This window comes from Caenorhabditis elegans, chromosome IV (assembly GCF_000002985.6).
Source record: "Caenorhabditis elegans chromosome IV".
Taxonomy (NCBI): domain Eukaryota; kingdom Metazoa; phylum Nematoda; class Chromadorea; order Rhabditida; family Rhabditidae; genus Caenorhabditis; species Caenorhabditis elegans.
The window spans coordinates 1686882-1711166 of record NC_003282.8 but is presented as its reverse complement, the minus strand read 5'-3'; the positions used below and the strand labels follow the sequence as shown (position 1 = coordinate 1711166).

Sequence of the window (24285 nt, the reverse complement as noted above, 5' to 3'; positions counted from 1 at the left end):
TTCCGATGCGAAAGAGGAGGAGCGCAAGACGACGACTTTAATCAACAATTTATTACCACTTTCGTTCAAGAGGTTCAGAGGTTGGGATGGGGGATAATAGCTGCAACCAGCATTCACATATAATATTTGAGATGCGGGGAAGAGGATTATTGGAAAAAGGAGTGAACGAAAGTTTCAGTTGAATACATTATTTCGAGTTACAGAACAATGAAAAGACAACGAAAATGGGGGGAATGATGATTGATTTAGTTGGTCTGGCTTGGGCAGTCGCGGGAGATGTGTCCGGTCTCCTGGCACTGGTAGCAACGCTTCTCCTCGGCCGAGCCACTCTCGGTGCACTCGCGGGAAATGTGCCCGGAGCGTCCGCAATTGTAGCACTTTTGTCCGCCGAAGCTTCTGCCTTCTCCACCGCGGCCTCCGTAGCCACCGCTTCCTCCCTCAGATCTGGCGGATGGGCAGTCACGAGAGTAGTGTCCACGTCCTCCGCAGTTGTAGCACGATCCACCGCCGCCGCCACCTCCACGTTGTCCTCCTCCGGATCCTCCCTTGGGGCAATCGCGAGAGAAGTGTCCAGTCTCTTGGCAGTTGTAGCAGGTGGATCCTGAAATAACATGAAATTAGTCTCGAGATTTCCGCTGTAAATTTATCATCAAATAACTCCTAATCTCCGCCAGCTTAAACACATTTCTCTTCGCCTCCACTTCTCCAGAACTTCAAAAATTATTGCAATTCGGTAAGAAATCAAGAGATAATGTATTTACCTAAATCAACTCAACACCCCAAATTCAACACCACTCCACCTCCTCCACCTCCTCTACGTCCACCATCGGACTCGCCATTCGGGCAGTTGCGGGAGATATGTCCCGGCTGTTGGCACTTGTAGCAATTTCTGTCCGACATTACTGCAAATAATTGATTTTAGAAAAAAGAAATTATCAGTTGCGAGGAATTACAAAAAAATAAACGGTTGAATGTCACAATTTCAATCAAAAATGGCGAAAATTCAGAGAAACAAAAATCCAAGACAGTGAGGGCGAGAAATCATGGATATTCAGTGACTAACATGACAAAAACTAATAAATACATGGAAAACTAGTTATAAAAACCAGTTTTAACGGGAAAAAAGTCGGCGAAATCAGAAAAAATCAAAGAAAATGTGGCCAGAACGTGTCGATCGTCCCAAAATCGAATGTTGGCCGCGTGCCAGGAAAGTTAGATGTGCAGGCAGTCCGGTGGAGCGCCAATTCAAACGTCATTTTTGCTGCATTGAGATTTGATGACAATGTTTTTTCTGCTCGGGTTTCTCGTTTTTAATGATTTTATTCTGAAAAATAACTACTAAATTTGTTTTTATACATTATTATTGATTTCTTAACGTTAAAATAACTTTTAAAAAATGAATTTAAGTCGATATTTTGCAGATAATGGATACTATGCGAGATGAGAAGCGCAAAGCCATTCCGGCAATCGGGTTCTATCCACAGGAAGAAATCAGCACTGGAGTGAGATTTTTAAATTGAAATTTCCACTAAAAGCTCAATTTTCAGACCACTCTCATCGCTATGGAGTACAACGGTGGAGTTGTCGTCGGAACCGACTCGAGAACCAGCGCCGGCTCGTTCATCACCTCCCGTGCCACCAACAAAATCACCCCGATCACCGATAATATGGTTGTGTGCCGTTCTGGATCTGCAGCGGACACTCAAGCGATCGCCGATATTGCCAAGTACCATATTGATGTTTATACGTAAGGAATTTTCAGTTGTTTTAAAATTAAATAAAATAATTTTTTTAAATAATCACTTTTTTCAGCATGACAGAGAACAAGCCAGTGACAATCTACCGCTCGAGCCAGATTTTCCGCCAATTCCTCTACAACTACCGCGAGCAGCTCTCCGCCTCAGTGCTCGTCGCCGGCTGGGATGAGGAGCTCGGCGGCCAGGTCTACGCAATCCCAATCGGAGGATTCGTGTCCCGCCAGCGATCGACAGCTTCCGGCTCCGGTTCCACATTCGTGCAGGGCTTCCTCGACAGTCAATGGAGACCAAACTTGACGCTCGAGGAGTGCAAGGCGATCGTGAAGCAAGCCGTCGGACTCGCCACCTTCCGTGACGGATCCTCCGGCGGAGTTGTCCGTCTCGCCGTGATCAACAAAGCCGGCTCACAGTTCGAGCTGTTCCGTCCCGACAAACCAGGATTCCCATTCGTGCAGACACCAACTCCACATCTCTCTTTCCCACCGCACATCGAACAAGTCCTCTAAAATCGTTTCGTTTTTCGATCTTCTATTGTATTTTCCCCTGTGCGACTATACTGCTAAGTTATTTGATTTCCCTCAATATTTATGAAAATTCACACTTGTCATCATTTTCGTTTCAATGCTGCTGCTGCTACCGCTGCTATGTCAAAAGTGCAGTAATTGGTTAGCCAAGCTACGCAATTGACCGGTATTCTCCTCCGGGAAACTGGTCACGTGGAACGTCAAGCGATTTATTAGAGTTAATTTAACAGAAAGAGTTCATAAATTGCGAAAATATACACGTGGCAGGTTATGGAAAGACGAAAATATTGCAATGGGCGAGTATCTCTAGGGAGGAGAATATTCAAAAAAAAAATTGGGGGAAATTAGAAATTAAAATCTGCAATCGACGAACTGCAAAATTCTGCCAAGGATCGTCCACGTGTACTGGGAGCCGCCAACGTTTGTGCAAGTGGCGAGCAGAGACGGAGCCGCTGAGATTGAAGCTCTTTGCTGAAAAATTAAGAAAAATAAAAATAATTGTTCCTTGTGGTTTCTTAGTTTTCACAGCTGAAAAGATACGGAAAGTCTGCGGATTTTCAGCGAAAATTGTAATTTTTTCTAAAATTCTAAAAAAATCCCCGAAATTTCGAAAATCAGAGGAAATTTAAGAAAAAAAAAATCGATTTTGGAGCCAAAAATGCGTTACCCGGTCTTGACACGATTATTTTCCGTTAAATACAAACGGGTGTGCGCCTTTAAAGGGTACTGTAGTTTCAAATTTTTGTTTCTGCGCGATTTTCATCGATTTTTCATAGTTTTTCGTACTTTTTACTTTACATTTGTAATTTTTTAAAAATGAAATACTATTTTGAATCGAAAAATAACAAAAAATCGTTGAAAATTCCGCTGCACCAAAAGTATGAATCTACAGTACTCTTTAAAGGCGCACACCTTTTTGCATTTAAGGAACATGTGTCGCGTCGAGACCAAATTACCAAGAAATTCGATTAAAAATCCGATTTTTCGCTGATAATTTGAAAAATTTTCTGGATTTTTTAAAGCAGAAAATTGCATTAAAATTTTTGGTTAAATTTCTCAATCTTTTCTATGAAATAAAAAAAATGCACAAAATTCAAGAACATTAAATTTTTATCTGAATTTCGCAAGTCTTCCCGGAATTTGGGCCTGGAAAAATTATATTTTCAGGACAAAAAAACTAAATAATTCATATTCTTGACCACTATACGAATTATTTTTTGCTCTTTTTGTCTTCCGAAACTCCAATGGCAACGGAACTGGACTCACCTGGTCGTATCCTTCAACTGTGGCCGCTTGGCCGCCCGTCGTACACGTTATCGCCACAGTTGCTCCCTGAGCATGAGTGTTGCCGAATGAAACATCACTATAGTCGAATCTAAAGCTTCAGCACTTAGAAGAAAAATCAATAAAAATCAATAATATTGATGATACCTGTATTGATCGGTTTGATCAACGGCCGAAACGGGATAGAGTATGAGGTCGGAGCACCGGGCTCCGACTTGCGACGGGTCATTCGACTGTACGAATCCCGGCGGAGCACACGAGAGAACCATACCGGCGGTCAGGAAAAAGAGCAACACGTGCGTCATTCTGGAAGGACGAAAAATCAATAATTGATTGAAATTTTAAAAGAACGAGATTTTTTAGAAATTTGCAATTTAGCCAAAAATCGCAAGAAAAATTGGAGAAAAAGTGGATTTTCCACTTTCCAGCATTTTTTCTGAAAAAAAATCAGAAATTTCAAAATATTGGCTAATATTTTACACTGAGAGCAGAAAGCTCAAAAATTAGGTGGAACAGCCAAGTGACCTAGAAAAACACAGAGTATTCCCACTTTTTTAAACAACAAAAAACTCGGCCACGAAGCAAGCTCGAAAAAATAGCTTTTAAGTTGGTGGCCTAGAAATACCGAAAATTCGGCCAATCATCTGAAACATTTATTTTTCTTTAAAAAAAGTTTTTTATTTGGTGGCCGAGAAAAGGAAACGCTCGGCCACGTTGAAAAATGTGCAATTGTCTTCTGAAAAATCGATTTTAGGTTTGGTGGCCGAGAAAATACAAAAACTCGGCCACGTTACGAAAATTTTGTTTTTCTCTTTGAAAAAGTAGTAAACTCTGCCACACTTCAAAAAGAGTTTTGTTATCGAAGATTACGCTTTTTGCTTGGTGGCCGAGAAAATGCAAAAACTCGGCCACATAGAAAACGCTCCGTAAAAAACGATGACACGTGGCAAATTGATTAAACAAAAAACCAAAAAAATTATTTTTGAAAAAAGAGACAGTCTAAACAGCTCGAATTAAGGTAACAACAAAAATGAGTCAAATCCGGAGAGGGGTCCAGCCCGTCCCGGAATCCGGTTTCATAATTGAGGTAGGTAGGCAACTTCTCGGTTGGATGCGTCGTCTCCTCACTTATTCTGGAGTATAGAGTGAAAAGAGGCGGAGCGCCTTTTTTCGGTCGAAAAATAACAATTTGCAAGCGCTGGTGAGGCTAGGTAGCTAAGGGAACATTTTAAAGAGGGAACAATGAATTCAAGAGAAAGAGACAAAGAAATTGAGACATTATTCTTATTATTATTATTACATTGGTGTGTACGTACTTGAAACAAAATTATTAGAAATCTGGTGAAGTAACCGCGGGAAAAAAATTTGGCGGAACATGTTCTAAAACGTACCTAAACTGCACAAAATAGGCGAGTAGGCAAGTCCGAAAAATAGGCCTAAGCCTAAGCCTAAGCCTAAGCCTAAGCCTAAACCTGGGAATAAGCCAAAGCCAAAGCCTAAACGTAGGAATAAGCCTGAGTCTAAGCCTAAGCCTAAGCCTAAAGCTAAGCCTAAGCCTAAACCTAGGAATAAACCTGAGCCTAAGACTAAGACCAAGCCTAAGCCTATTCCTAAGCCTAATCCTAAGCCTAACCCTCTTAAAAAGTTACAAGAAGGTTTTTCCTTGCGCTTGGAGCGCAAGAGAAAAGAAAAAGAGCTATTTAGACTTAGGGTGCCCAACTGGAATAAAATATAGGAAATCCTTATGACACACTTAAGCCTAAGGGCCCGAAAAAAAACTAGGATGCCCAACGGGAATAAAATATTGGAAATCCTTATGACACACTTAAGCCTAAAGGCCCGAAAAACATACTAGGATGCCCAACTGGAATAAAATATTGGAAATCCTTATGACACACCGGCGGTATGGCGCGGCTTAAGCCTAAATAGCCACTTTTATCAAAATACATTTGAGCTCGTCTTGCGTTTTACAATAACTTCTCAGGCAACTCAAAAGTAATCTGTGGATATTTTTCAGTAATCTGAAGGAAGATTATTACTAAGAAACTTGGAAATTTCGTAATATTTGAAGGGATGCGAGCAATCTCTACATATTTGCGATCAACCTTTGGAGATTTTTTTCTTAGTGAAGTTATAGAATGCCAATATTCAAATTCCTATCTCATGGGAAGAAAAGTTCAAATTCTGTACCTGCGTATATTTTTTTATAACTCCGTTCTTCCCACAAGAAAGGCCTTCTTCCCATGAGACAGGAATTCAAATATCGGCAGCATTCATAGGTACAGAATTCGAACCTTTCTTTACATGAGATAGGAATTTTATATCAACCAAATTAACCCTCAAGTAAAGTGGGACCTTTGATGAATATAATCACTCTGATGATATCTAATTCCGATGATTAATCCATTTTTCTTTCTCTCACACTTATGAACTAAAATGATTACTAAATTAAGGCGTGATATTCTCAGGTGTGATAACATATGATATTTATTTTTAAGTTTAAATAAAGTTTTTTTTTTATTTTTGCTAAAGAACGAATAGTTTACAACCGCCTCGCTCAAATGTATTTTGATAAAAGTGGCTATTTAGGCTTAAGCCGCGCCATACCGCCGGTGTGTCATAAGGATTTCCAATATTTTATTCCAGTTGGGCATCCTAGTTTTTTTTTCGGGCCCTTAGGCTTAAGCGTGTCATAAGGATTTCCAATGTTTTATTCCAGTTGGGTACCCTAAGTCTAAATAGCTCTTTTTCTTTTCTTTTGCGCTCCAAGCGCAAGGAAAAACCTTCTTGTAACTTTTTAAGAGGGTTTCATATATTTTATTAAAATCGGGGCGAAGTCCTGATTTTAAATCCATATTGTTTTTGTTTTTGTCTTCCACTATCCCTGCAAATAGGAAAGAGAATGTGTTCTTTCTGATGAAGTAAAAATCATCATAAAATCTTGAAAACTGAGAGCAGGAGGTAATATTTGAATATATTGGGTTGTAAATGTGTGTCTCCCTGTGGGTGGGGTGGCGATGTGTTGGCAGCCAACCCTTCAACGAACTGTATCTCCCGCATGTATCTCCCTTCAAAGTGAGAATTGGGTTACAAAAATTTGGGGGAATATGAAAAAAATGTAAGGATTTCAAAAATGTTAATTTTGAAACACCAGACCAAACCACTTTTTCTGGGCAAGAGGCAGAAAATTAATTTTTTGAAAACATTTCAAAGTGGCACAAAATTTTTTCAAAAATAAAATTTCACAAATTGTTGAAAGATTTCATTTTTTATCAATATTGTTCATTGAACACAGAAAAGAAAACAAAGATTCATCAAAAAATGAGTGAAAAATCGCAAAAATTCGAAAAAATCCGTGCTGAAAAACTCGATTTTTTGGCGGTGCTGAAAAAAATTTTCACTAAAATTTTTTTGAAACTTAGTTTTTCGGATTTAGCGTCAAATTTTGAATCTATATAAAAAAACAAAATTGAAATTGTTCTCAGATTGAGTGAATAATAAACGCTCAAAGTTGAAAAATGAACAACGCAAAAACGGCAGTAACTTGCTTCAAGGTCGGTTATCTCAGTGAGTTTTCACTCAATTTTCGAAATTTTTTTGCTCTATCGCTTTAGAAATATTTGTAATTTCATTTTTTTTCCTCAAAATCAAAATATCTCAAACGACCGCCATCCTACGAGAAGGGAAAAAAAAAGTTTTTGGAAAAAAAAATCAAAAATTTTTTTTCTGCCTTGTTTTTCAAAATGAAAAAATCATTTTTTCGGAATAAATTTTACTTGAGAATGTGTAAAAAATCTTTTTCTACAAGAATTTCACCCTAAAACCAAAGATTTCTCAAAGAGAACAGCGCACGAAGCGGTGGTTTGCGAAAAAACACGAAAAAAACACACCGAAGTGGGAGGGGGGAGGTCAAAACTGCGAATTTGACTTTGGAGCTCTCTAAAAGAGCTCATAGCTGATGGATCTGGATGATTTGTATGTTTTTCGACGCATCTCGTCGAGTACTATAAACTGCTAAAAAATCTCGTAAAAATCGCAAAAACTCGAATTTTCCTGCAAAAAAAAGAGGCGAAAAATGAGAAAAAAAACGTGATTTTTGGAGGATACTCGAAAATACTCTTCATATCTCGGCTCAAAGAGCTCCAATCTTTCTGAAATAAAGCATACAGAGGTGGGGCAAGCTTCTTAAAGAGACAGCAAAAAACCGCATCAAAATCCATTCACCCACCGTCAAGTTACACGCGCGTTTTCAGAGTGAACAAAAAACAGCACATAAAAAAATTTAGACGCCCGCACCCGGACTCGAACTTTTTTTGGATTTTGAAGCTTAATGTCTCGGCTCCTGTAAATCGAAATTGGCTCAAAATTCACAAGAAAACTTATTTCACTGCCGTCCTCCTGTCATTGAATTTTCGTGAGCTTAGACAGAAAACTGACAAAACGCCAAACTTTCAAATTTTAAAAAATAGTTGAGGGTCATTTTGAAAACACCTTAAGCTCCATAAGTTTTGATGGAATCAATTTGAAATTTTACACGGAAGCTTCTTAGTGGCCTATACGTCTCTGTGTTAAATTTCGCTTTGATCGGCCAACGGGAACCCTTTGAAAAATGAAAAAAACGCTGTAATCCTAACCCTAAATAGCTAACGCTCCCCCACTGACGCCAAACCTAGGAATAAGCCTGAGCCTAAGCCTAAGCCTAAGCCTGAGCCTAAATCTTAGGATAAAAACGCAAAAAACTGGTTTTGAAAAAAATTTATTTAAAATAAATCTAAAAATCGATAAAACCCGTCATTTTTTCGACCCAATCAAAATTAGAAAAATATTTAAAAAATTGAGCAATTCTCAAAAAAATCCATCAAGATCGCCACCTCCGAACCGCATACGGATCCCACCACCTGCATAGAACTCCCTCGATTTTCATGAGTTTATAGAAATTCTTGACAGGATTCTTATCACTCAACAAATGGGTACTGTACGTCGTTTTGAAGCCATTTCGACAAAAGAATTCGGGAATCTCGAAAAACGAGAGCCCATTGATATGACGGCGTTTTATTCCGGCTTTTTCGGCGAGAATTCCCGTGAATATCACATCTTCCGAGAGTTTTCTGAAATTATAGGTGAGAAATTTGAAGAAATTTGCTACATTTTTTTAATTGAAGACTTTTTTCCAATAGTTCCTTAAAAGAAGTTATAGCAGCCGACAGTTTACGGGTGAGTTTTTTTTTTGAAAAATTGGGCCCGTGAGGTGTCGGCCGCGTTAACTCTGTTACGAAAAAAGGTTGTTTAATTGAAGAACCCTCCTTTTTAGCTGCGCTTGAAAAGCTTAGCAACCAACATCTCACGGGCCCGAACATTAAAGTTTATCCCGTCAGTTGTCGGCTGCCGTAGCTTCAAAAAAAGCTAGCCTTTTTTGCTGCAAAGTTACAGCGCCCGACACCACACAAGCCATAAACCCCAAAAATCAGGCCGCAAGGTGTGGGCTGCAATAACTTCTTTTATTCAGTTAGAAAAATGTTTAACTATACTTTTCTAGTTGACAAATATTTTCCGTTACAGCGCCCGACACCTCGCGGGCCCAACTCTAAAGTTGACCCGCAAGGTGTCTGCCGCTATAACTTTTTTCAGAGTTTACTATTAACAACGTTTTCCTGATCCCGACATCTCGCGGGCCAATTTTTTAAAAAAATGACTCGTTAGCTGTCGACTGCTATAGCATCTTTCCAGGTGCAGTTTAAAAAAATTTTTCAACTAATAAAATGTAGGAAAATTTTCAATTTACAATATTGAGATACTTGTACACATTTTCTACTCACCTGAAGTTCAAGGAATTTGCAAATGGGCTACTCATAGCTTCCTTGATAAGACTCTGCGGCACAGTTTTCCCAGCCAACACATAAGTTCCCGTGGAGCAATAAGTCGGGTAAACTGGCTCGGAATACACAAATTCTGGCACGGCCCATTTTGTGGTATTCCGTAGTACCGTTCTAGATACATCGCATTTTCCCAGAATTAGAGGGGCAACTGGAAATTTTCCGATTTTTCAGAGAATTTTTGAGCTCAGCTCAAAATTTTGCTACCTGCTTCTTCGCAAAGTCGCTCATAATTTCGAAGAATTAGAACATTGTCCACGTCAGCTTTAACAAGGCATTTGGTGTCCGGGTAGTACCTGAAAAATCAAAAAGTTTGGCTGAAATATAATACAAAAATAAATATTAAAAAAAAAAAACTCCCCTAGTTTTATAAATAAGCATTGCCATGGTTTTTGACGCTAAACTATAATAGCCTTCATCTAAATCCGCTATTATTAAATCATTGAATTCTTGACTTTCTTTCTGGATCAGTGGGAGTTGCTTATCGGCCTGAAATTTTGAGATATGGCGGCCGACATCTCACTGGTTAACTATTGAAAAGTTGCCCCGTGGAATGTCGGCCGCATTGGCAAAGTTATGCTAAAACAGTTTTTAACTAAAAAAGTTGCTAGTGCACAGGTCCGAGGAGGATGACCCCTGAGATGTCGGCCACTACAAATTTTTGTCAAAAGGAATTTAGCTAGAAAGAAGATGTCAAGGAACAAAATGAAAATAATGTTAATCTACAATTTTTTTTGAGAAAAAAAAAGGATTTTTATAGTATAATTAGACAGCTTATGGGTCAATTTTTCGAAAGGTGACCCCTGAAATGTCGGCTGCTATAGCACTCGATTCAGGGTTGCGCAAGGAAAAGGTTGTGGACCAACAAAATGTAGAATAATATTTAAATTTTTTTAAAATTAAAAACTTTTTGATAGCACATTAAGTTTCGAGATATAGCAGCCGACATCCCGCTCGTCCACTTTTAGAAAGGCCCTTGAAATGTCGGCTGCTGTAAATTTTTTCATGGTTGCTAGAAAAAAGTTGGCTACTTACAAAATAAAGATTGAACATTTGCTGCTAGTACAGTCAGCTTTAGAGAGGCAGCGGCCGACAACATACAGGTCAACTTTTAGAAAGTAGACCCCTGACATGTCGGCTGCTATAACTTTTCACAGGGTTGTGCTAGAAGAGTGTTGTGAATTGACAAAACACATATAATCTTATTTTGCATATTTTGTTTGTGAACGGTTTTTTTCAGCACATTCAGTTTTTGAGACATAGCCGCCGACATCCCCCTGGTCGGCTTTTAGAAAGTTGACCCCTGAGATGTCGGCTGCTGCAACTTTTTTCAGGCTTGTCAAAAAAAGTTTCTAACTAACAATAGGAAACCCTTTTTCTAGCAACTATATTCGCGGTGACCCATATTTTATAAATATTTCAGTTTTTCAAATTTTTCTTATATAATTTTCTCAAACACACATACCGGAATTCCCATCAAAAACTTGACTCTAACTGCATTACTTGTATAATTAGCCCATGATTTTCTGACTTGATTTCTCATTTCAAATTCCGAAGCAATAGTTGTCACGAGAACTAAAACATTTGGAGCCGGGAGCTCATCGGGTAGCTCTGGCTTCAACTGAAAGCTTAATGCAAAGTCAAATGGTGTTGGATCGTCTTCTGAAAATTCAAATGTTGTTTTAGAAAAACAAAATTCATCACAAAAATACCATTGTTAAAAATAATACCATCAACTAGGGTGGAGAGGTGAAATTTGAAGGCGTAGAGGGCGATGAGGCAACTGAGAAATAGGTAAGCGAGAACTGGAATCCGTCGGGAAACTATCATCTTGAAATTTGGAATTTATTGAGAGTTTGGAAAAATAAATACATTTTTAGAAAACTCAAAAAAAAATTTTTGTCAAATTTTGAAAGAATTTATGAAAATTTTTTGAAAAAAACATATTTTTAAAACTTTTTTTTAATCGAAAAACTCCAATTTTTAAAAAGAAATTTCTTCCAAAAAATGGTTTTTTTTCAAATCCGAAGAAAAACCCTACGGAATTTTTTTCTCAAAATTGTAATTTTACATTATTTTTGCAAAATGTTTCAAAATTAATATTTTCCTATTTTTAACCAAACATTTTTGAAAAATTGTTTTTTTTCAATCGAAGAAACATTTCTGATTGTGAGAATTTTTTAATTTGGCATTTTTTTAAACATATATTATATTGAAAAACTCTTCCTCTCTAAATAAATTTACAAAAAAATTCGAAATTTTTTTCAACATTTCTAAACATCTATTCTGTAAAAATGTAATCAATTTTGAAAACTAAATTTTTTTTTTCAAAAACTATTTTGAAACTTACAAGTATAAAATTTTCCGACGACCGCGCAGCGGAAAGTAACGTTTGAGAGATCTGGAATCGATTATTTTACTGATTTTTTTCTTTAAAAATTTGATAATAGTGCAAAACATTTTGAAATTCAGAAAGAATCTTACAGAAGAAAATATTTCAAAAAAATTTTCTTTTTGAAATTTAGTGTTAACTCATCATTTATATTAAACGCTAGATTGAAATAAATATTTTTAACTACCAGAATTTGTTTTTTTAAGCCTTAAAACCTAAAACAAAAACACGAACAAAAAAATTTAAAAATAAAATCGATTTAAAAAAAAACCACTACTATCTAATCGTAATTAAATCAACCAAAGTATAATGCTATTATTCGAAAAACGCAACACGTGGAAAAATATCGACAGCGAAAAGAGGTGGGCGCGCACTTCATTCCTCTCTTTCGTTTTCGAGATTGTGATCTCTGAAGAAATTTCCCTTCACTGGGAAATTTCCAGAAAACGTGGTTGAAATTGAAACATAGATCATTGTTATCTGTAGGTGTTCCATGGGAGAGGCAGGCGGGGTCACAGTGCCTGACGCCTGCCTGCATCACGCCGGCCTCTCGGCTCATTTCTGCGCCATGGCACGGCCCGAGAAGTGGTACCTTTACGAAATTTGTCTACCGTATACCTGGACGTTTGGGCGCGTTTTTCTCAAAAACGGGTGATTTAACATTTATATAAAAATGTCCGAAAATAAATTCTGACTTTTCCTCCACTTTCCGATAAAAAACTCACCGGCTCCATTCAAATTTTGTTCGAAGTGTTATTCCTATAGAGTTTGAGCCAAAAATTATCTGAAATAGACATTTATTAAAACAAAATTTTTATAAAAGCCAAGTGTTTGGTTTTCGATGAGGATAATAAACCAAAATTACCGAGTGAATGTTTTTTTTTTTGAAATTTTTTGCAAAAGTGAAAAACAAAATTTCTGAATTATTCTCGAATTTCCGTGCAAATTAATAATCTTGTTTGCACATTTTTATGCAAAATATTTCGATTTATCTTCAGTTTTTGTTGATATTTGGCTTGAAAATTGAATTTAAATATTTATTTCCAAACTTGTAAATATATTTATTTCACCGAAAAATGGCTGTGAAATTTGAAAATTTTGTTGAAAATCTTGTTGAAAATGAATGAATAATGCTAAAATTCAAACGTTTTTTTAAAGAATTATATTTGAATTTACAATACTTCAATTAGTCTATTCATAAATTTTCGGAACTCTAACTTAAAAAGTCTAAAATTTTCAATTTTCCAGTGATTTTTATTTAAAAAAAGACACATTTCGACTCAGAATATTATACACAAACTCTTAATACAATTTTAAAATAGTCATACAATTTGTTTTTTCCAAAATTAAGTTTTTGATATATTCGTTCAAATCAACTCCTAATTGAAGAGTCTGTAAACTTTCAGCTTCTCATAAAATTTCAGACAAATCAAGTAAATTGAATATAATTATACAAAAATAAGTATTGGCAATACGGTACATTAAATTTTTTATATATCATCAGGAGGCAGAGAAGAGGTGGCCATAAAAAGGTGTAGGTGTGTTCAAAAAAAATCAAATTTCGGTTCTTTAAAGCTAAAAGATCTTTGAATAAAGATAACTAGATTCTTGTTTAAACCCGATTTTTTGTTATTGTGGAAATTTGCGCGGAAGCAAACTAGACACGGTGTGGATTTTTTACCGAAAAATCAAAAAATCAAGTTCCAAGAATTCATTCATTCTTCACCATTGCTTGGCATTTTCTGAGTTTTTAAAAATTTATTTTCGTTGTTATATTTGAGCCAAATTTCAGCTCACAATTGACGGCAATATACACCGACAATTTTCAACTTTCGGACAAGTTTTGAAAAAATTTCTCGGTATTTAAAAATCAAATAAAAGTTATTTTCAAATAAAGCAAGTATTTCTCTATATTGTTTAATTAAATTTTAATGAAAAATATCGGGGGAACATGCTCAATCGTCTCATTTTGTAGAATTGCCGCGCACCCCTTGTTAGAGAACGTTTTCTGGAGCAAGATATATACGTTGTCGTTGTTTTTCTCTGTTATAAAATGTGTTTTTCTTTTTTTAAAGTCTTCCCTGAAAATGTTGTCAACTTTGATTATTTAGAAAAAATTGAACCAAAACTAAAACGAAGTTGAATTTGGCTGACTAGGGAACCGTCAGAAGATGCCCATCGGACTTGCATATGAGACCTATGCCATTCGATAGTGCATGTCTTAAAACGGTTACTCGTGAATTTTTAGCGGCAAAACTCCAGAACCAAGCTCACGGCGGGTACCAAAGATCCTAAAATTTTACAGAAATCACACTACGTAGACACTGAATCGTATATTGTCTACACATATGTCTGGAAGAATCAGATAAAATACATTTCACTGAATTGGGAGTTTTTTTCCAGAAAATTTACGAGGAAGCAAGGAATAGTGACGTATTAGGAAATTGGATAGAGAAAATCACAAAATTTTACAAAGTATTTCCAAAGACTTTCAGTTTTGGAGTTTTGGAATTTTCAGAATTTGAAAATTATTTAATTACATATAACTACTATTAGGACTTTTTTTAAATATTATAGAATGTAAGAAAAACTGCGAATTAAAAAAAATTGTTGAAAATTTTGAAAGTTTAAAAAAAATCGGGCAAGTGGCAGGCGACAACTGACAACAAAGGAAGATTTACTAAAACCAATTTTTTCCATAATTTTTCCCAATTTCAGAAAAAAAAACAGGAAAAAATGTATGCTAACTTTCAAATTTTTTTTACAAAAAAAAGGGGAAAAAGACCAGAAAACAAACAGACAATTGAGTCACACTCACCGAGGATTTTGAACACTTTAAAAAAATATTTTTCGTTTTTCGAAAGTTTTTTTTGGAAGATGTGTGTGTGTTTTCTTGATGAAAAAGTTACCCCTGAACAAATATTCTTGTACAATTTTTAATTTTAATTCATTTTTGGCAAACGTTTTTTTTTTTTGAAAATTTCTCCGTAGATAAATTTTTTACAGAAAAGTCATTAACTAAAAAGTTGTTGATATTGTTGTATAGAACAAGTTCGTAGTTGAAAGTTTTTTACCAAAAAAAAATTGAGAGAAAAGCATTAGAAACGGAATAGCAGCATAAAAATAACAACAACCGTTGCTGCACTTCACGCGGTTTTATCTCAAACAAAAATTTTTTGGTAAAAAACTTTTACCTACAAACTTGTTCTTTACAACAATATCAACAACTTATCAGTTGATGACTTTTCTGTGAAAAATTTATCCGCTGAGATATCAGCTACCAAAGTGAAATTGGAAAATTGGCTCCTCCAATGCTTCGTTAAAGTGCTATTTTCAGGATCTTTGAGAGCCCGCCGTGAGCTTGGTTCTAAAGTTTTGCCGCTAAAAATTCACGAGTAATCGTTTTAAAACATTCGATAATGGCATAGGTCTCATATGCAAGTCTGATGGGCACCTTCTGACGGTTCCCTAGTGAAATATAACAACGAAAATCATTGCCACGTATTTCTTGGAACATGTTTTTAAAAAAATTTTTTGTTAACAATCCACACCGTGAACTATTTCCCCACTGAACGTTTCTAGTAGTTGGAAAATGTGACACAAGTTGTATGGTTTTTTATTGGGTTATAGAGATCTTAGTAAAAGAAGTGGGTTTTTATATCAATCGTGTCTCAAATGCTTGTTTTTGGCTCGGCTAGTCTGATTATCTTGCTCTGAATCACTGAAAACAAGTTGGGAAAAGTAAACCAAAGTTTGCTAAAGTTGGTTGCAAAGTGACTGGTGATCCAAAAATAATTGAAAAGTGGGCAAAGTTGGTTAAGAAGTGGCTAAACATGGTTGGAAAGTGGAGGAAGGCTAAAGTTGGTTGAAAATAGGGGTTGGCGGCGAATCTCCGCGGTGAATCTACAAAAGTGCCCATTCCTATATGGTAACTCAAGTTTTTTCAATTGAAAATAAATGTGGAAATGTAGAAAATATTTGCTTTGTTTGAAAATAACATTTATTCTCATAAAAACACTTGAAAAAATATCAAAAACTGCCTGAAACTTTTCATTGGCTGAATGAATTTGCCAAATTAAATTTTTCGGCAAATGCCAACTTTCGACCAGTTTTTGAAATATTTCTCGAGTTTTTCAAAGAATATGAATGTTATTTTCAAACAATACAAATATTTTTCTATATTTCCACATTTGTTTTCAATTTAAAAACCTGAGTTACCATATAGGAATATGTAAGCATTTTTGTAGACTCGCCGAGGAGAGTCCGAATAGTCGAGTAATTATACTAACTAAGTAAACGGTACACTCAATTGTTCAAGATTCATCAGGAGTCAGAAAAGAGGTTGTCACGAATTGGTGAAACGCTGTAGGTATGTCTAAATGATCTGATTTCGGTTCTCTAAAGCCGGAAGATCTTTCAATGCAGATAACTAGATTCTTGTTTAAAACCGATTTTTTGTTATTGTGGAAATTTACTGTAGTAGTACTGTAGAGGTACTGTAGGAGTATTGTAGGATTACTGTAGTTTTGGAAAAATTGAGTTTTTGTCTTTTGAAGTGATATTAGTTTGCGGTTAGTGGGGGGATATGGTCGGGGTACTGTAGTAGTACTGTAGAGGTACTGTAGGAGTATTGTAGGATTACTGTAGTTTAGGAACAATTGAGTTTTTGTCTTTTGAAGGGATATTAGTTTGCGGTTAGTGGGGGGGATATGGTTGGGGTACTGTAGTAGTACTGTAGAGGTACTGTAGGAGTATTGTAGGATTACTGTAGTTTTGGAAAAATTGAGTTGTTGTCGTCTTCTGAAAGGGTATTGGGTTGTATGTTGGTGGGGGATAGTGTCAAGGTACTGTAGTAGTACTGTAAGGATACTGTAGGTATACGTTAGGGTTACTGTAGTTATGGTAGGTAGGCACTTTTTGTTTCTATACATTTTTTAGAAAAGTCACCAGCTACACAACTTGGTAAAAAATCATAAAAAATTCTATAAATTTTTTAACAGTTATATTAGGTATATTAGGACTGTATTCTGTCATTTAGGTAAAAAAAAAAACCAACAGACGGTACTCCACTGCGATAATTGCCGCCCACTCGTGATTCAAACAAATTTCTGGAAACATTTTCTGTTGTTAAGTATATATAATAAGTATTGTAATATGAACTGCATTTTTTCAAGGAATAAAAAAGACACACTATCTGACAATTTAAGCAAAATTCCGGAAAAAACTTGAAGACGTCCTTATCCAATTTTCTGCGCTGGTTTTATTTAGATGAAATCGTTCAACTTGAACAAGTGTTTGTGGATTTTACAGAAATCACACTACATAGACACTGAATCGTATATTGTCTACACATATGTCTGGAAGAATCAGATAAAATACATTTCACTGAATTGGGAGTTTTTTTCCAGAAAATTTACGAGGAAGCAAGGAATAGTGACGTATTAGGAAATTGGATAGAGAAAATCACAAAATTTTACAAAGTATTTCCAAAGACTTTCAGTTTTGGAGTTTTGGAATTTTCAGAATTTGAAAATTATTTAATTACATATAACTTACTATTAGGATTTTTTTTGTATTATAGACTGTGAGAAAAACTGCGAATTAAAAAAAAAATTGTTGAAAATTTTGAAAGTTAAAAAAAAATCGGGCAGGCGACAACTGACAACAAAGGACGATTTACTAAAACCAATTTTTTTCATAATTTTTCCCAATTTCAGAAAAAAAAAACAGGAAAAAATGTATGCTAATTTTCAAATTTTTTTTACAAAAAAAAGGGGAAAAAGACCAGAAAACAAACAGACAATTGAGTCACACTCACCGAGGATTTTGAACACTTTAAAAAAATATGTTTCGTTTTTCGAAAGTTTTTTCTTGGTGAAAAAATTACCCCTCAACAAATATTCTTATACAATTTTTAATTTTAATTCATTTTTGACAAACGTTTTTTTTTTGAAAATTTAACACTTTAATTAATTTTTAACTTCTTTTAAAAATTAAAAATTAAAAGTATTGAGTATCCAAAAATTTATGTGGAATTTTTTGGCGGTACGGAAAAAATTTCCAAAACAATTTGGACTTTTTTACATTTTTTTATTCCTTTTTTTCCTTCTTTCCTTCTTTTCTCCTTTATTATTTTTTCTATTTTTTTCCTATTTTTTTTCTTTTTTTTCCCCTTCTTTCCTTCTTTTCTTCTTTTTTTATTTTTTCTAATTTTCTATTTTTTTTTTCTTCTTTCGATTTGTTTCTGAAAACTTTTCGTACGTTCCAAAATTTTTTTTACATTTAGCAGAAGTTTCAGCCTTTTCAATGTTTTCAGCGAGTTTTCAATTGTATGCTTTATTTCAATATTCAGAACATTACAACTAGTCTGAAAATGATTTAAAAAAATTTTGAATCCAAAAACTTAGTCTGATGCTTTGATAAATTTTTGAAAAAAGTTTTTTCCAAAACATTCAATTTTGATACTTTTTCGAAGGCAAGAAAATACTAGTTTCCATTGACCCCGCCCATAATTTGGCTGAAATTTTCTAGGGCAAATGTGTTAAATTTCCTCGTTTAAAAATCCACTGCAACTTTTTCCTCACGAGGGACGAGGAAAAGTGGTTTCTAGGCCATGGCGAGGGCCGACAAGTTTCAGCGGCCATTTATCTTGCTTTGTTTTCCGCCTGTTTTCTTTCGTTTTTCATCGATTTTTTTCGTTTTTTTTTTTAAATAAAACTGATAAATAAATACTTTTTGCAGATGCTAAAACAATTTCCAAGTAAAAAAATTATGTATTCAGTGGGCAAGCAGCGGTGAAAGTGGTCAATGCAATATGATGGATTACGGGAATACAAAACCTAAACTTTTTCTGAAACATGATACATATGATGTTTAGATGCTGAAATTACCTTATTTTCATAACGAGACCGCTGAAAAAGTTTTGAGGTTTCCAAAATTCAACTTTTTGTGCGAAAATCTCGACTTTTTCACCAAAAAAGTTGAATTTTGGAAACCTCAAAACTTTTTCAGCGGTCTCGTTATGAAAATCAGGTAATTTCAGCATTTAAGCATCATATTTATCATGTTTAAGAAAAAGTTTAGGTTTTGTATTCCCGTAATCCATCATATTGCATTGACCACTTTCACCGCTGCTTGCCCACTGAATACATAATTTTTTTACTTGGAAATCATTTTTGGCATCTGCAAAAAATATTTGTTTATCAGTTTTAATAAGAAAAAACGGGAAAAAGCTGTGAAAAACAAAAGAAAACAGGCGGAAAACAAAGCAAGATAAATGGCCGCTGAAACTTGTCGGCCCCTCGGCCATGGCCTAGAAACCACTTTTCCTCGTCCCTCGTGAGGAAAAAGTTGCAGTGAAATCGTCAACTTCCCTCAACAATTTCGTCCACCCCCCGTAATATTAAATTTCCAGGGTGTAAGGATCGAAGCAAAAACGTCATTAGTTCGAAGGGATTGCTGTACGTGACTACGACTATTCAATTGTTACTTGATGCACCATCACTAACTTGGCGAGCTCGGGCTCTTGTTGCTCCCCGACTCAAAGCCGAGAAGTAGAATTTAATCTTTTTTGCGGCACGATTCTTCATCGTTTTCAAGTTGTAATTTGACGAATAAATTAATTTTCCCAGTGTTTGGAATTGGATCTATTTATTCCAATTCGTAATGCCATGAATGTTTAGAGAACACGGAAGAAACTTTTTTCTCTTGATTTTCAATCCATGAAGCTATATTGAATTAAGTTAGACGCAATCAATTAAAGATATTTTTTAAAAATTTTACATTTCTAACAAATCTAAACATTTTGCTCAAATTTCCAGCCAAAGTTCGTTTTCCGAACATTATTTGGAAAATTTTCAGTAGTGTTCAAATTAATTTAAATTTTTGTGTTAAAAAAATGTAAAATTTCAGTGTTAAATTTGTAACATATGCTAACGTTTGAGCTCTTTTCGGGAAATTGTTTTTAGCAAAAAAAATCTAAAATTTTAGACCAAATCAACCAAAAAAAAAGATGGACGGCAAATTGTCGGTTTTTCGATTTGCCGGAAATTTTGATGTTTGGCAAAGCGGAAATTTTCCTGAATATTTTCATAGAATTTGCTTACTTTTCAAAATACATGTTCTGCAATTTTTTTTGGCAAATTCGACAACTCGCCGACTTGGTTTACCGACTTGCCGGAAGTTTTCAATTCCGGCAAATGGCCGATTTGCCGAATTTTTTTGCCGTTTTCTGACAGACTCGGTAAATCGGCATTGTGCCGATTTATTTGTGCCGATTTACCGATTGCCAGTTCATCGATTTGCCGATTTTGTCAATTTTGCCGATTTGCCGGAAAATTGTTTGCCGCCCACTCCTGGCTTGAACGTTATAAAGTCACATACCTACCTTAGGCCTGCCTGCCTACCTACCGCCTATTTTTTTTTAGCATTAATGTTTTAACATTATTGTTTTATGTTTGCGTTTTTGTAGGGTTTTTTGGTTTTTTTTTCAATATTGACCGATAATTGTACAGGTGTACCTTGAGGTCACCTTGTAGGCACGTAGGTATTTCCATGCCTACCTAAATATCTCAAATCGCCTGTGTACAAACAACATATTTGCAATTTGTGTAGGTGTTTAACTATCTGGAAACAACATAATGGGGTGCCCCGGCGGATGAAATCATGTTGCGAGTACATTTTCTTTTTTTATTGAGTTTTATGAGTGTCTCCAGGAACTAAATTTTCAGTATTTGAAAATGGCAAAAAAATGTCTGATATCATTGTTATGGTGCTAAAAATGATCAAACATTCAGTTTTGAAAGTCCCCCGAAAAATTTAAAAAATCGTAGAATTTAAACTTTTCCATAAACTTTTGAGAAAAAACCTTCAAAATTCCCTTCCCACCGAATTTTTTTCTGAAAATTTGAATTCTAAATTTAATTTGAAAAACAAAATTTCAAGTAAATTCGGCGCGAAAGTCAAAATTATTTTGGCGCGAAATTTAAATTTTAAGTTTTCAGAAAAAGCGAATTTTCAACGCAAAAGGGTTACTGTAGTCGTTATTTTGATCCCACAAAGTGGAAAAAAATGCTGAAAATGTTTCGGCTCACAAGGCAAAAGCTCGTTCCATTTTTGCTTCAACATGTCTCCACATTCCTAAAAAAAATGGCGTATTCTCCATCATCTGTCTTTTTTCTTTCCGTATGTGTGCCCGTGCCACGTCTTCAAATTTGATATCCTTGTTCTTCCCACAACATTCCTCTTCTTTTTTGTCTTTTTCGCCTTTTTTGGAACAAGGAAAAATTCGGTTTTTTTTTGTTTTTTTTTCTTGTCCCGTAAAAAATACTCTATTAGAAGTGCAGTGGAACATGATTTTTGTAGGGGAAAAAAATGCGTGCCTATGAGCCAATTTAATGCCTGTGCACCTACATGATGCCTGCGCGCCTATCTAATGCCTGCGTGCCTACCTGATGCCTGCGTGCCTACCTAATGCCTAAATGCCTATAAGATGTCAGCGTGCCTCCCTGATACCTACATGCCGACCTGATGCCAAAGTGCCTCCCTGATACCTACATGCCGACCTGATGCCAAAGTGCCTCCCTGATACCTACAGGCCTACCTGATGCCAGTGTGCCTATCTGATGCCTAAGTGCCTACCTGATGCCTGCCTACCTACTTGCCCACATATGCCTGCCTATCTGCATATAGCCTATTTTCTACATTTTTGAGTTAACTTTAGCAACGGTGAGAAAAAATTGAATTCAGTGAACTTTTTCAAAGAAAGTATCAATACACAAGTTGAACCTGCAAAAAAGAAGAATTCACGACAAAAGAAAAGAAAAAAAGATAAAAGTGGTCCACACAGAGGTGAATGTGTCATCATAAAACAGGAAATAAAATTCTGTGGGGAGGGGGACCTTTGAGTTTACTTTCCGTCTACTTTTTCCTCTCTCCTGGCGCCACAGAAACTTTTTTTTGCTCTACAACTTTTTTCCGAACGTATTGTTTGTTATGTATAATTTATTGACTTAGGCTAAGGTCTAGGCAGGCTTAGGCTTAGGCTCAGGCTTAGGCTTATGCTTAGACACAGGTTGAGGTTTAGGCTTAGGCTTAGGCTTAGGCTTAGTATTAGGCTTAGGTTTAGGCTCAGGCTTAGGCTTAGTATTAGGCTTAGGGTAATGCTTAGGCACAGGTTGAGGCTTAGGCTTAGACTTAAGCTTAAGCTTATGCTTAGGCGCAGGCTCAGACTTAGTATTAGGCTTAGGCTTAGGTTTAGGCTTGGGCATAGGCTTAGGCCCTAAGCTTACTTTCCGGAAGCATCTTAATTAATTTTGAATTTTTCAGTTGAAACCCAACATTTCTATTTTAAATTTAAATCTTTCGCTGAATAATTTTTCAAATTTCTTGAAAATTCATCAAAAACACTGCCCAAACTTTTTCTATTAGACAAAAGTTTAACATTTTTGGGCTTTGACTTTTTCATGAGTTACATCGTTTTCTAGGAGTCCACTACATTTTTCAGTGATCCTTAACAAATCTCAAATGACTAAAAAAGAACACTTGTTGTTCTGATTTTGCAGAAATTTGGATTAAAAAAAGTGCGTGATTTCCCCGGAGAAAAAGAGTTGATGCAAAACGCGAAAAAGATTTGAATTCTTGATAGTAGAGGCTTGGAAATTTTCAAATTTTAAGTGGGAAAACTCATTTTCTCACGAGTACACGTGGACTACAAAGAAGTTTGAGTTCTGGTTTTTACCGTTCTGACTTTTATTTAACGAATCTATAAATTTTGAAAAAAAAATTTTTGAACATTTTTTTAAACAATATGGTTTTTTTTTCAATTTTTCAAATTTCCGCTTTAAATCTAAATACAATTTTGTTTTATCAATTTTACATTGAAAAAATATAGAAAAATCGAATTAGGATTGTTCCACTTGTCCCCGGGGACTACACGGCCGTGGTAACCTAAAATAAGGTTGTAGAGCTGAAAGTTTGCAAAAAAAAATTTTAATTTAAATAATTTAAATCCCTTCAGTAAATTGTGAACATAAAAGTTGAGAAAATTAAAAAAAAAATTACGATATAATTTTTCAGACAGTTTTTTTCCTGAAAAAAAAACATTTTAAATTTTTTTTTTTCAAATTTTCTAATCTAATACCTAAACTTTTTTTCCAATACATCAAAAAATTGTCTCAAAAATCAAGAAAACACACACCGAAAAACAAAACCGTAGGCCTATTCTCAAAAGCAGATCTAATTTTGCGGGCGGGGGCACTAGTAACCTCGTATACCCCAGGACGGCTTTAGACACGAAAAAAAAACAGAGAAATTTGGACATTCCACGAAAATAAATGTTACATTTTAGTTTTTGTCTGGCTGGGATAAAATTGAAAAACTTTCCCCTCTCCCTCTGTAAATATATTAAGGAAACAAAGAACGCCGTCGTCTTTTCTCATTTATTCAAGTTTCCGGCCGTAAATTAATTTCATTATCTCAGAAAATTTTCTTCATTCATTCCATTTTTTACCAACCGAAAATCATCAAAAAAAAAACAAACAAATTAAAAAAAAATTCACATTTTTGTTTCTCCGAAATTTGTTTCTTCGAACATGTGTCTCTATTTCAATTTTTTTTTCCTGCGAATTTAGTCCTTATTACATTATTTTTTAAAAAGTAAGTTATGAATTCTAATTTACTGGGGTTTTCTCCAAAATTAAGTCACGTTTTTAGATCTCCCGAAATTTTCATTTTTTAATGTTTGTAGTGACTCTTGTTGACCACGCCCTTTCTTGGAATTTTTATTTTATTCAGTTAAAAAAATATTTCCACACATTTTCTATATACGGATTTTTACTCACAACGCCCAACGAAAACTTAAAAAATGGGCGTGGCCAGGTGGAGTCACCACTAGCATTTCAATTTCGGAGAAACGGAAACATGGAAATTTCAAATAAATTTTTGGGGGCTTTAATATAAAAACAAAAATTTGAAGATAAAAACTGAAAACCGGCTTGTAAAAAACGAAAAAAGAACGAAAAAAAACTCACGTTTCCATTTCTCCCAAATTTTCTGGGCGTGGCCAGCTGGAGGCACTGCAAAATGGGGGTTATCGGAGAACGAAATTTGTGACAAAAAAATACTAAAAAAATTCACAAATTTTTTGTTCGCCGAAAAAAAAACCATAAATCTCCAACACGTTTCCAAAGCCCCTAAATTCCTCATCCGCAATTCTGTGGTGACTCTAACTGGCCACGCCCACTTTCCCACGTTTTCCTAAATTTTCTCGTTATCCACTAAAACCTTTCGAAAAAATTTCTTCGACACCCATTTTGAATCCGAAAACTAACCGAAGTTTCGAAAAATGGGCGGGGTCGGGTGGAGTCTCCAACAGAAATTGGAGATTCCAAATTTGGGAGAAATGAAAATGTGGCGGGAACTTTGAAATTCGATACTTCGACAATAGTTAGACTGTT

General features: G+C 35.4%; 4 protein-coding genes and 1 non-coding gene across 8 annotated transcripts; 2 read left to right on the top strand and 3 right to left on the bottom strand.

Annotated features, from left to right (window-relative positions):
• Positions 1–39: 39 nt before the first annotated feature.
• On the bottom strand, positions 40–902 carry K08D12.3 (CCHC-type domain-containing protein; the record flags this gene model as incomplete). Of its 2 annotated transcripts, NM_171273.7 has the most annotated exons (2): positions 40–601; positions 801–902. In NM_171273.7, the coding sequence occupies 2 exons, from the start codon at positions 898–900 to the stop codon at positions 246–248; spliced, it is 456 nt and encodes a 151-aa protein (NP_741323.1). The 2 variants fall into 2 exon arrangements, with proteins under 2 accessions (NP_741323.1, NP_001367954.1); NM_001380057.1 differs by lacking the exon at positions 40–601 and having other exon boundaries at positions 772–900.
• Positions 903–1421: 519 nt separating this feature from the next.
• On the top strand, positions 1422–2364 carry pbs-1 (Proteasome subunit beta; the record flags this gene model as incomplete). 2 transcript variants are annotated; one of them, NM_067724.12, is made up of 3 exons in its annotated part: positions 1422–1502; positions 1548–1747; positions 1813–2364. In NM_067724.12, 3 exons carry the CDS (start codon positions 1425–1427, stop codon positions 2261–2263), a joined length of 729 nt encoding a protein of 242 aa, NP_500125.2. The 2 variants fall into 2 exon arrangements, with proteins under 2 accessions (NP_500125.2, NP_001427145.1); NM_001440216.1 differs by lacking the exon at positions 1422–1502 and having other exon boundaries at positions 1563–1747; positions 1813–2263.
• Positions 2365–2475: 111 nt separating this feature from the next.
• On the bottom strand, positions 2476–3871 carry pugs-4 (C6 domain-containing protein). Its single transcript, NM_067723.3, has 3 exons — positions 3713–3871; positions 3548–3656; positions 2476–2752 (listed from the first exon to the last, which is right to left on the bottom strand). The coding sequence occupies exons 1-3, from the start codon at positions 3868–3870 to the stop codon at positions 2633–2635; spliced, it is 387 nt and encodes a 128-aa protein (NP_500124.2). The 5' UTR covers position 3871; the 3' UTR covers positions 2476–2632.
• A 4439-nt stretch (positions 3872–8310) lies between these two features.
• bus-2 (Hexosyltransferase) lies at positions 8311–11268 on the bottom strand (the record flags this gene model as incomplete). 2 transcript variants are annotated; one of them, NM_001268304.4, is made up of 6 exons in its annotated part: positions 8311–8673; positions 9382–9589; positions 9646–9734; positions 9800–9927; positions 10904–11100; positions 11151–11268. In NM_001268304.4, the coding sequence occupies 6 exons, from the start codon at positions 11266–11268 to the stop codon at positions 8424–8426; spliced, it is 990 nt and encodes a 329-aa protein (NP_001255233.1). The 2 variants fall into 2 exon arrangements, with proteins under 2 accessions (NP_001255233.1, NP_001255234.1); NM_001268305.5 differs by having other exon boundaries at positions 8424–8673; positions 11169–11268.
• A 10689-nt stretch (positions 11269–21957) lies between these two features.
• Y41D4B.28 lies at positions 21958–22107 on the top strand. Its single transcript, NR_052940.1, has one exon. It is a non-coding gene; the product is annotated as an Unclassified non-coding RNA Y41D4B.28 (non-coding RNA).
• Positions 22108–24285: the final 2178 nt, after the last annotated feature.